The sequence below is a fragment of the Somniosus microcephalus genome, chromosome 24 (assembly GCF_052327205.1).
Source record: "Somniosus microcephalus isolate GS21.2 chromosome 24, FLI_Smic_1.0, whole genome shotgun sequence".
Lineage (NCBI taxonomy): Eukaryota > Metazoa > Chordata > Chondrichthyes > Squaliformes > Somniosidae > Somniosus > Somniosus microcephalus.
The window spans coordinates 27,830,629-27,843,247 of record NC_141010.1 but is presented as its reverse complement, the minus strand read 5'-3'; the positions used below and the strand labels follow the sequence as shown (position 1 = coordinate 27,843,247).

The following is a 12,619-nucleotide window of genomic DNA, read 5'->3' as shown; positions in this document are numbered from 1 at the left end:
AATATTCTGATTATTTTTCTGGTTGGTAGAAAAATGCTTTAACCGCCAGAATCTGTTGGTATGTTTTCAACTGATGAAGAAAAGATGAACTTCACCATTAATTGAAATTTGAAACCTTTACTCTGAGAGTTGTACATTAATATTGAGAGGGCACTCTCATTCGGATGAATCTGATCCATTGTTCCAAATTCACTGATTGAAGAAGTCAAAGTTCATTATCAGTAGATGTATAACTTAGTAATGCATTTTTCTCCCCACACAGATTCATTTATTTCCTGAAGGCATAGGCGCTTGTTCACATACAGATCCATATATTCCAGTAGCCTTCCAAGTGGCCATTCAAGTGTGCTCCTGCACAATGAGCATTGATGAGCTATTCACCGCTTGGCGTATTCGCAGCTGTGCATGGTCCTATCCACACCAGACATCCACAGACGTACTTTCCAGAAAGGGTCACTGTATAGTGATCAGGAACTCTGACCGAGCCCAGTGGGGCTAAGGTCTATTGGGATTATTAGTTAACTCACCACAGTCTACAAGGTTGAACTATGTTTGCCAGGCACATTGTCATAAAAAGCTGTACATCTACATTTTACTGACAAATGTTTGTGCATGCAGTTAAATGACTGTTCTTGCAATTGCAGCACACAGCAGTTGACAATAAAATGATGCACCATGCAAAAAATGTCAAACCTTGAACTTGCAAATTGCAATGTACAGCTGTGCAGCATGTGACCAGAGTATAATCTATGCCATCCGTGATAAACGCCAACATGCTTCATGAATATTTGCATCCAAAAACTTTTGCCTTTCTAGTTCTTCCCTTCCTTCTACATCTGGTATTTCCACTTCTCGGCTGAGCTGCAGAGCTCAGCATGTGCTGTTTAACAAACCAACTGAAAAAGAGCAAAATTGACCCACAGAAGACAATGAAGTACAAGCAATAAAATGTTGGATTGGAACTCTCACCTCCTGGGCAAGATGCTCTGCTTTACAGCAATCTGGATGCAATGGGTTTTTAATCAGTGCTGAAATCCCAGAGGTGTCAATGACTGACAGGATGCAAACTTGCCCTTTTGATTTCAGACAGTATCTTTAATTCGGTTTTTTAAATGCTTTCCTTTGAAGAACACTTTAAAAAAATTATTAGTTCACATTTACCCCTCTTTTTAGACACTCCAGCACAATTCCTTAAGCACAACTAGGCCAGGAGGCCTACTTCCAGGCCTTTTCCGATGTTGCTTTTGAGACGCTGGGTAAAAGGTTCAGAAGGAGACACTTGGGTTACCTCACCCACCGAATTAACCTTCCTCTGTGAGGGGGCGGGGGTGGGGAAACCTCATCTTGGAATTATGGTTTAGCCAAGTTTGAGAAATCAGCACTTGGAGAATCTCATTGGTGACTCCATGCCCATCCACCCTGTTGCACAACACATTGGCACACCAATTCCCACACCACCAGCTAAGACCTTCTCATGGATATGAATTTTTAAATAGCATATTTCACACATTTCCATAGGCTCAGAAGCATAACTAACAGTCTAATAATAGACTTGAGTGACTACACTTCAAAAGTATTTAATTGGCTATAAAGCGCTTGGAGATGTCCCAAAGTCGTGAAAGGTGCTCGATCAATGCACACTCTATTTTAGATACAACTTAAAAATAATAATTCTTAATTTATTCATTCTGTATTCCTTTCAGCAAATTAAACAGCACTTTATAACCAGTTTTTAAAAATCAATTTGGATTGGGGGGAGGGGGGGGGGGGGGGAGCACAAAACAACCTCTGTTGCATATTTTAGTTTTTTCCTCTTCTTCAGGCCTGCCGAGTCCATGCCCCAATCCCCGGCCGAGAAGGCAAGCAGATGACCAACTATTGGGTCTCTACCAATTATTCCACTGGACGAGCCAGAGCTATCCAGTGACTCATCAAATGAATTTTTCCTCCCTACCTTTCCATGGAGAACTGCCTGGCTTCCATTCAGCATCGAATTAATGACAAGTTGGAAATTTATTGAGCAGGGAGGGCCCTTCCTACAGCCCCATAACCTGCAAGTCCATGGAATGGTCCAAGACCTTGTGCCTGTCAAGTGAATGAGTGGTTAATGGGGGGAATTTTTTTTAAAGCTGCTGATTCAGGGTTTATTAGCTGAATGGTGCTAGTAAAGCATGAAATAAATATGATGCTGACTGAATAAATTGTAAGAAATTATAGTCAGGCAGAGTATAATGAATGATAAAACCGATTTCATGAGGAAAGCACGCCGTATTCTATTTATATCACTTGCAAATTGGAAAGATTAAACAAATTGCATTCTGGCTATTCTTAGTCTGAAAAACCAGAGCATGTTGTTAGCTTGCATCACTTTTATCATAAAGGCAGGAGTTCATCCCCAGACTTTAGGAGCTACACAAGTTTATTTGATTAAGATTCACACAGAAACGCCATTAAAAGTTGCATCAGAGCAAATATAAGAATGGGCATTTTCACCCATTTCAGGAGTGAAAAATAAAATCCACCTCACTGCTGCAGACACTAAAGAAAAGCAGCTTCATTTTCCATAAATCAGTTGTTGCTGAATCACATTATTCCACATGGCTTGATTATTTTCTCTCATTTCTCTCAGTTCTCGGTAGGGATGGGCCTTGACTGTTTCTCTGGCTGGAGAAAAGATTTGGACCATGCAAGTGGCCTTTAATATTGACCACCCCAAGTTGATTTGGTTTTGGTGATAGTTTTTAAATTGGAATGAACTGTTTTTCCCCTTTCAACCCATAGTGGCAAGGGGCATATTCACCCACTTTTATCACTTATTCACCATCTCAACGGAATCTCAAGTAGTGCTAATTTGTTATAGTTGAGACATGAAGTGGGTTATGCCAAAATACATAGAAAATCATATAACTCTATACGTGAACATGTTGCTCTATGTAAGGCAACTTCCCACATTGCACAGATGTTGCCTGACCTGCTGAGTTTCTCCAGCACTTTCTGTTTTTATTCCACATAGTGTCCTCAGGAAGTAGGTGGAAATATCAGGAGTTAAAAACTGATGAGGGAGATTACTATTGTCATTAGAACAGCACTCAATGGATGGAATATTCAAGAGCTCAGGTATTTGTGTCCATTTTATTGCATCTCTGCTGGGGCTGTATGGGAGCAAAGACACCGACTGTTAAGGCAAGTTTAGTGACCTGCCTTAGAATCGTAGCCTGTTACAGTACATAGAATGTTACAGGGTAGTCATTGCAGATTTCATTTTTGCAGAAAAAGTGCAATTAAATGCATTGCCATATCTGTTCCGTATGTTGCATGAGAGAGTTCCTTACACTTTAACCACATAATTTCACCCTTCAGTAGGAAACCTTGTATCATAAATTTTGCATTGGGAAAAGGGAGGCGTAGATTATTGGGCTGCACAGCTGCAAGCTCTGCACACGACGGACTTCATGGAGACAATAGGTGGGTGGGGAAAGAGAGAAGAGATAGAGGGCAATATTCCACCTTCAGACCACCCCCCCTATTTTTGAAGTGAACACTTTGTTTGTTAGTGATCAATATCTTGAGCATTTGGAGAGCAGTGTTGTGTTGATTAAACATCCCCAGAAAGATTTCTCACTTTTCAGCCAATCGAATGGGGTTGGATACAGATCCAACTCGAGCAAAATGGGAATCTACATCTTTTCATGAAGGCCTTTAAAGTTTCTTCTTAAAGTTAGATGATTTGTATTTCTATAGACAGACCCCCCCCACCCCCCAAGCAGTGTTGGCAGATAAAGTATTATGTTAATTCTGAGGAATACATTCAGAAAATCACTCAAAGATTAACAGCTCTTGAACATTGGAAAACCATTACATCTTTGCAAGCCCGATCTAAGCAGGAGTCATTTCCAGAGAATGTTGCGGAATCAACATGAGGAAAGTGGGAGGCAGCTGAAAGTTTGTGTTCAAGGGAGTTGGTTAGCTTACGCTTGAACCCGAGTTCTTTTACAAGTCTGCACTACACAGAGGAAGATATTTTGTGTTTACCAGCCATTCTGTGCCCAGCAGGACTGTGTATTGTCCCCTTTGGGAGTGTCTCCAATGCACTGATGGGGTTGTGAAATTGGAAATAAAATATGTGCAATAATTCAGTTCCCCTATAACTGTTTTAATGGAAAGCCAAATACTGGATTTCCACCAGGGAGGGGAGAAAAGAGAATTCCTGAAGAATTATTTACTGCAAACAAGGATACATTCTGGAATAAATGAAAAGTGCCAGATCTTCTCAATCAGAAGTTACAAATAGTAAACCTATGTGCATTCTAAGAGGTGAATGCATGCGTGTTTGCTTAATCATTCCAAGTTCCATGACGCATAGGATCCATTCAAGGAATACTACAAAAACGGCAAACCTTAGCCCTCAAGGCCAACTGGCCTAGATACATGTTGGAGTTATCTGCTCAAATCAATTTGATCACGCCTTTCCGGAGTTCCCCATTATCTTCCCAGTACAGCATCCAGTGGTTTCCTAAATGAGGCCAGTGTCCTGGCTTCACCCTTCCCAGGAATGCAGTCCAGCTGTTGATCACCATTTCTGTAGAGATACTTCCTGGTATCTGTCCTAAACATGTCTGTCACAACCCTGAATCTGTGCGCAGTATATATATATATAGCGAGAGAGAGAACACTTCACAGGCTGGAGTATATTTTTTTTTAAAGTAATACAGCTTGAGGTTCAAGAAGACTATTATCTGAATTCCTTCATGTCCGATGGGTGACCTTGTATTCACTCCAGCCTCCCTCTCTTTCCTTCATGATGATTCTTGTCTCTATTCTATCTTACAATATCATGAACTCCATTGATGTGTCCTAAGCTGCAAATACACCTTCCTAAAAACATTTGCATCCTCCTCCCTGCAGTTTAAAACTGTCTTTATAGGTTGGATTGTCGGAGACCAGCACCTGTGAGCCAGCAGCCAGTGTGTGTGTGTTTATATAAAAAAAAATTAACACTCATGCATGCAAATTTGTGTCACAATGTAAAATAGAGAAAGAAAGCCAATCACTTCTAACCTACAGAGAAACTTCCCCAGTAACTAGGGATGGGCAATAAATGCTGGCCTTGCCAGCAACGCCCACATCCCATGAATGAATAAAAAAAAAACGAATTGACCTCAAGATGTCTATAAGGACAATTGGCCTCGAATTGATTTCAGGAAGTTAGAGCAATTAGACCTTGTGATCTTAAAGGGACAGGCTTACACGCAGCAGCCACTTAGCAGAGTATTATTGTGCACTACATGGTACTGCAGAATGCTCCTGTCTTTATAAAACAAAGCATCCTCTGTCTTAGCTGGCAATAGCTCATGAGATCTGCTCGTTATCCACTAGATACACAGCGTTGGCGGGAATCTCGAGCGGCAGAGCGGGGCTATAAAAGGCCCCAGAGACCAGGTAAGGCCTCACAGCGTCGGCGGGAATCTCGAGCGGCAGAGCGGGGCTATAAAAGGCCCCGAGACCAGGTAAGGCCTCACAGCGTCGGCGGGAATCTCGAGCGGCAGAGCGGGGCTATAAAAGGCCCCAGAGACCAGGTAAGGCCTCACAGCGTCGGCGGGAATCTCGAGCGGCAGAGCGGGGCTATAAAAGGCCCCGAGACCAGGTAAGGCCTCACAGCGTCGGCGGGAATCTCGAGCGGCAGAGCGGGGCTATAAAAGGCCCCATAGACCAGGTAAGGCCTCACAGCATCGGCGGGAATCTCGAGCGGCAGAGCAGGGCTATAAAAGGCCTCCAGAGACCAGGTAAGGCCTCACAGCGTCGGCAGGAAACTCGAGCAGCAGAGCGGGGCTATAAAAGGCCCCAGAGACCAGGTAAGGCCTCACAGCGTCGGCGGGAAACTCGAGCAGCAGAGCGGGGCTATAAAAGGCCCCAGAGACCAGGTAAGGCCTCACAGCGTCGGCGGGAAACTCGAGCGGCAGAGCGGGGCTATAAAAGGCCCCAGAGACCAGGTAAGGCGTACTAATCTCCGAACTCGGAGGGAAGGAGAGAGGTAAAAAGTAATCCAAGTGTGACGTCACCAGAAAGCGGGTAAGTGATTAGTTGGTAAGTATTTCTCTCTTTTTTAAGCTTAAACTCTGTGGTTTATAGTTTCTAAGGTGCGATATTCATCATCTAGAATCGGGGCAGAGGGTATTTAAAAATAATATTAATAAATGTAATTAATTACATAGAATGGGAGATCAGGTGATGTGTTGCTGCTGCAATATGTGGGAGCTGGTGGACACCATTGATGCTCACGGTGATCACATTTGCAGTAAGTGTTGGCTGCTCGAAGAATTCCGGCTCCGTGTTGAAGAGCTGGAGTCTGAGCTTCAAACACAGACAAATCAGGGAGGGGGAGAGTTACCTGGACTCTGTGTATCAGGAGGTAGTCACACCAATTAGATTAATTAATTCAGATGTAGTCCGTGGCCAGGGTCAGGATGGTGTGACTAGAAGTGAGGCAGGTACGGGGATCCAGGAGGTAGTGTTGGAGGAGCCGCAGCCCTTGCTCTTGTCCAGCAGCTTTGAGGCTCTTACTCCCTGTGAGGGTGGGAACAGGGACTGCGGGGAGGATGGGGAACAGGGACTGCGGGGAGGATGAGCAACCTGGCCACAGCACCGTGGAGCCATTCAAGTGGGGGGAGTTAAAAGAAATGTTGTAGTGGTAGGGGATAGTATCGTTAGGGGGATAGATAGAGTTCTTTGCAGCCGAGAGCGAGAGTCCCGAAGGCTGTGTTGCTTGCCCGGTGCCAGGGTTAAGGACATCTCCTCTGGGCTGGAGAGAAACTTGGAGTGGGAGGGGGAGGATCCAGTTGTCGTGGTCCATGTTGGTACCAACGACATAGATAGGACAAGGAAGGAGGTTCTGCTGAGGGAGTTTGAGCAGCTAGGGGTCAAATTAAAAAGCAGAACCACAAGGGTAATAATCTCGGGATTACTACCTGAGCTACATGCAAATTTGGCTAGGGTAAATAAGATTAGAGTGTTAAATGCGTGGCTCAAAGACTGGTGTGGGAGAAATGGGTTTTGCTTCCTGGGACACTGGCATCAGTACTGGGACAGGCGAGAGCTGTTCCGTTGGGACGGAATTCACTTGGCCAGTGCTGGGACTAGAATCCTGGCAAATCGAATAACTAGGGCTGTAGAGAGGGCTTTAAACTAATTAGTGGGGGGGGGAGGTTTTAAGAGCGAAAAATAAAAATGACAGCGGAGAAGGCAATAGAGCAAGGTAGCAGTGGGGGAATTAAAAACCAGAGCGTGTCAGGAAGGGACAGAATGTATAATGATAAAGGTAAAGTAGTAAAAGGGGTAAAAGCAGGAATAAATTGTCAGAAAACATATTTGAAAGTTCTTTATCTGAATGCACGCAGCATTCGTAACAAAATTGACGAGTTGACGGTGCAAATAACTACACATGGGTATGATCTGGTGGCCATTACGGAAACATGGCTGCAAGATAATCATGACTGGGAACTAAACATACAAGGGTATTTGACAATTAGGAAGGACAGACAGGAAGGAAAGGGAGGTGGGGTTGCTATGTTAATCAAGGATGGAATCACTGCAATAGTCAGAAATAATATTGGGTCAAAGGATCAGGATAGTGAAACAGTTTGGGTGGAGATAAGGAATAATAAGGGGGAAAAGTCACTGGTGGGCGTAGTCTATAGGCCTCCTAACAGTTGCAACTCTGTTGGTCGGAGTATAAATCGGGAAATAGTTGGGGCTTGTAATAAGGGAACAGCTATAATCATGGGGGATTTTAACTTTCATATTGACTGGACTAATCAAATTGGGCATGGCAGCCTTGAGGAAGAGTTCATAGAGTGTATTAGGGACGGGTTCCTTGAGCAGTATGTAACTGAACCAACCAGAGGGCAGGCAATCTTAGATCTGGTCCTGTGTAATGAGACAGGATTAATAAAAAATGTCCTAGTAAAGGATCCCCTTGGAATGAGTGACCATAATATGGTTGAATTCCAAATTCAGTTTGAGGGTGAGAGAGTTGGATCTCAAACCAGCGTACTAAGCTTAAATAAAGGAGACTATGAAGGTATGAGTGTAGAATTGACTAAAGTGGACTGGGAAAACAGATTAAAAAGTGTAAGACGGTACAAGAGCAGTGGTCTACATTCAAGGAGATATTTCACATCTTTCAAGATAAATATATTCCACTGAGGAAAAAGGGGAGTAAAAGAAAAGACAGCCATCCGTGGCTTAGTAAAGTAATAAAGGGTAGTATTCGACTGAAAACAAGGGCATATAAATTAGCCAAATCTAGTGGGAGGATAGAAGATTGGGAAGCATTTAAAAGCCAGCAAACAATAACTAAAAGATTAATTAAGGGAAGATAAATTATGAAAATAAACTAGCAAAAAATATAAAAACAGATAGCAAGAGTTTCTACAGCTATATAAAAAGAAAAAGGGTGGCTAAAGTGAATGTTGGTCCCTTAGAGGGTGATACCGGGGAACATGGAGATGGCAAAGACGCTGAACAAATATTTTGTATCAGTCTTTACAGTAGAGGACACTAAAAATATCCCAACACTGGACAAACAGGGGGCAATGGGCGGGGGGGGGGGGGGGAGCTAAACATGATTAAAATCACTAAGGAGATGGTACTCAGTAAAATAATGGACTTAAGGCCGATAAATCCCCCAGACCTGATGGCCTACATCCTAGGGTCTTGAGAGAAGTGGCGGTAGGGATTGTGGATGCATTGGTGATCATTTTCCAGAACTTCCTGGACTCAGGAAAGGTCCTGGCAGATTGGAAAACTGCTAATGTAACACCCTTATTTAAGGGAAGTAGACAAAAAGCTGGAAACTATAGACCAGTTAGCCTAACATCTGTGGTTGGCAAAATGTTGGGAGTCCATTATTAAGGAAACAGTAACAGAGCATTTGGATAAACATAATTTAATAGGACAGCGCCTATATTTCCTAAGGAGGCTGAAGGGATGTAACCTGTCACCCCTGATCCTCTCTAACTTTTACCGCTGCACAATAGAGAGCATCCTGACAAACTGTATCACAGTATGGTATGGCAGCTGTAGCTACTATGACCGGAAAGCCCTGCAGCGGGTAGTCAAAACTGCCCAACGCATTACCGGCACCCGGCTACCGACCATAGAGCACATATACCAGAAACGCTGTTTACGGAGGTCACGGTCCATCATCAAAGACCCTACCCACCCCAGCCACAGTCTGTTCGCCCTCCTGCCATCTGGGAGATGCTAGAGATGCATTCGCACCCGTACGACCAGATTTAGGAACAGCTTCTTTCCCAGGGCTGTCATCCTACTGAACTCCACAAATAAACTCTAAAGCCTGCACATCTGCCAATGCACTTTATTATGGTTATGTTAATGTATTACAAGCCAAATGTATGTTGAATGTTTAAATGTCTTAATCTAAATGTACACTCTCGGGAGCCGCAAGCCTACATTTCGTTGTACTACACTTGTGCACTAACAATGACAATAAAGTTGATTTGATTTGATTTGCATGGTTTTACGAAGGGGAAGTCATGTTTGACAAATTTGCTCGAATTCTTTGAGGATGTAACATACAGGGTGGATAAAGGGGAACCAGTGGATGTAGTGTATTTGGACTTCCAAAAGGCATTTGACAAGGTTCCACACAAAAGATTACTGATCAAGATTTTTAAAAAAATCACAGGATTGGGGGTAATATACTGGCATGGGTGGAAGATTGGCTATCTAACAGAAAACAAAAAGAGTTGGGATAAATGGTTCGTTCTCGGGCTGGCAATCAGTAACACCTGGAATACTGCGTGCAGTTTTGGTTTCCATATTTAAAAGATATACTTGCTCTCGAGGCGGTTCAGAGAAGGTTCACTCGGTTGATTCCAGAGATGAGGGGGTTGACGTATGAGGAAAGGTTGAGTAGGTTGGGACTCTACTCATTGGAGTTCAGAAGAATGAGAGGCGATCTTATCGAAACATATAAGATTGTGAGGGGGCTTGATCGGGTGGATGCGGTGAGGATGTTTCCACTGATGGGCGAGACTAGAACTAGGGGGCATAATCTTAGAATAAGGGGCTGCCCTTTCAAAACTGAGATGAGGAGAAACTTCTTCACTCAGAGGGTAGTAAATCTATGGAATTTGCTACCCCAGAGAGCGGTGGAAGCTGCAACATTAAATAAATTTAAAATGGAGATAGACAGTTTCCTAGCAGATAAGGGAATTAGGGGTTACGGGGAGAGGGCAGGGAAGTGGGCGTGAGTCTAGATTCAGATCAGCCATGATCCTATTGAATGGCGGAGCAGGCCCGAGGGGCCGTATGGCCTACTCCTGCTCCTATTTCTTATGTTATCAGTTATACAATTCACATCTAATTTACAATACAAATCTGTCAGCTGCCCTCACTATAACACTGGTCTGCCCCCTCCATCAAGTGCAAGGAGCTTATGAATTTCTTGGTCTCAAAGGTGAAGACAATCTGCACAGGTGCCTCAGCCGCCTTCTCTCTCCTCCCCATTTTCCCTCTCACTCTCGTCTGTCGCCCACCCAGACAACAATCTGCAACTTCAACCCCCACCCTTCCCCACCAAAGCCTCATCTCCTCTAAAACTCACCTCCTGCAGTCCCCTTCCCACCACCTCCACACTCAGCTACCACTTGCTTCAATCTTTGCCAACACCATAAACAATTTTCTTAAAGTCATAGTTCCCCATCCCTTATAAACTGCTATTGGCCCCTCCTCAAGAAACCTCTGTTCCAACAGTCACCACATTTCCAGCAAAAGCTGGTTATCCCACCCTCTACGGTAACTTCCAGAGTACCCCAAAGTTCTCTCCTTCACCTCCCCCAATGCGTTAAATTCAAAATTCTTGTCCTTGTTTGCAAACCCCTTCCTTATCTCAACTGCTTACTGTCGTTGCATCCTCTCCAGCCCTACATTCTAGCTGGTGCCATTTGGGCCTCTGACTGACATGCTGTGCACCTCCTCTACCACAGCTCCTCCCTTAGCAGCAGAGCCTTCCACTGTCTTGGCCCTGCCCTCTGGAACTCCATCCCTAAATTGCTTTACCTTACTGCTTCTCCATCTGCCTTTAAAATCTCAAAATCCATCATTTTGGTTGGCTTTGTAATCTTTTCTGACTCTTCCCATCTGCTTGGTGTCAGTTCTTTCCGCTGCAAAGTGCTTTGTAACATTTCATATGTTAAAGGACCTATAGTAATACAAGGGGTGTTATAAAACAGCCTCCAAAAGTTGATCAGAATTGCATCCTGTTCGTAACTGGCAAGAACAAAGAGGTACCAAGTCAAAATGAGCAATCTCTGAAAAAGTACAATGAGGAATGAAGACAAAAATGTAGTATTCCTACCTGATGGTCAGGAGTCATGATAGATCACTGGGTGTATCCAAAGAACGGCAAGAAGCAAGGTGCCTATTTAAAAATAAAACATTTGCAAGTGTATATGAAGAAATTCACCAGGTCGTAACAGCTTCATTCTGGAGTATGCTTTTGAGATTATTCTGTTTCAATTTTTAAAAAACAAAGTGACCAACATTTTCATTGACCTCGCTAACAAAAAACCATAACAATAAAATAGTTGCACATTTGTGTTTGCCACTTATGACGTATCTAAATAGCGTTCCAATCCTGTATTTAAAAAAAATGAAATTTTCCTACCTTAACAGTTGGTAGTCTGACAGGCTGGATGCATCTGTAAAAAAGGGAAGAACTGCATTATTGTCTACTAGTATGTTTGAGAAATCAACATTTTCATACATTGGAGTTCGCTCGCAAGGGGCATTGTGAAGTGTTCAAATGGACCTTTATTTTAAAACCAAGTTTTCTGATAATCATGCATGTCTTCACCTACCCAAGGACTCTGAATCTGAAAAAAGAAACATACCCCATATGAATGAAGATTTTATATTCCAGTGTTCGCTCAAATTCTTTAATACGCAGCCTTGAACGCTGCAAAACCCCTAGCCTAGTACAGGAAACTTTCTGGTATCCGGCACTGACTGGACCGAGCTGGTGCCGTACCATCAAAACTGCCGTAGAAACCAGCGCTAATGTTAAAACATACGGAGCTTTTGAGCTCCGTGTGAATCAACAAACCCTGTTGCTTAGCAACAGCTTCAAAACAGTCGGCCGCAGCTTAAAAGCGTCTCTGTAGCTAAGCAACAGCTTCAGCTAGACCTTGCAGAGCCTGACTGGAAAAAAAAAAGCAATGAGAAGTAAAAAAAACTTATAGGAAACGGCTCCTGAATTTTGCCGGTAGATAGAGCTTTCCGGACATTTAACCTCCGGTTAAACGAAAGTTTCCTGTACTGCAACCTTGAGGGAAAATTTCCACCGTTCACTATTGACAATTAAATCATAAACATGTGTATAAAGACCGTATTTATGATTGTAATAAACAGCAAAGAGAAGTCATCTGCCCCCTTGTATCTTTATTCCCAATCATGTAAAATTGAATAGCAGGATTTGGCTGTTATAAATAGTGGAAATGAGGGACAAATTAGCATTACAGAAACTTACTTGGGTAGGGGACAGGGGACAAGAATGCCTTCCATCTTTTAGCATAGCTAGCTTTGAAAGACACGGAGC

At 43.3% G+C, this 12,619-nt stretch overlaps 1 protein-coding gene across 1 annotated transcript in view; it reads right to left on the bottom strand.

Annotated features, from left to right (window-relative positions):
- LOC147101151 (uncharacterized) overlaps positions 1 to 12,425 on the bottom strand; it is a 219,692-nt gene extending 207,267 nt beyond the window's left edge. Inside the window, exons 1-3 of the mRNA XM_085966368.1 lie at positions 11,690 to 12,425; positions 11,381 to 11,443; positions 11,083 to 11,224 (exon numbers count right to left, since the gene is read on the bottom strand). Coding sequence (XP_085822494.1) covers positions 11,083 to 11,207 — 125 coding nt within the window. The 5' untranslated portion in view covers positions 11,208 to 11,224; positions 11,381 to 11,443; positions 11,690 to 12,425. The remainder of the gene's footprint in view (positions 1 to 11,082; positions 11,225 to 11,380; positions 11,444 to 11,689) is intronic.
- Positions 12,426 to 12,619: the final 194 nt, after the last annotated feature.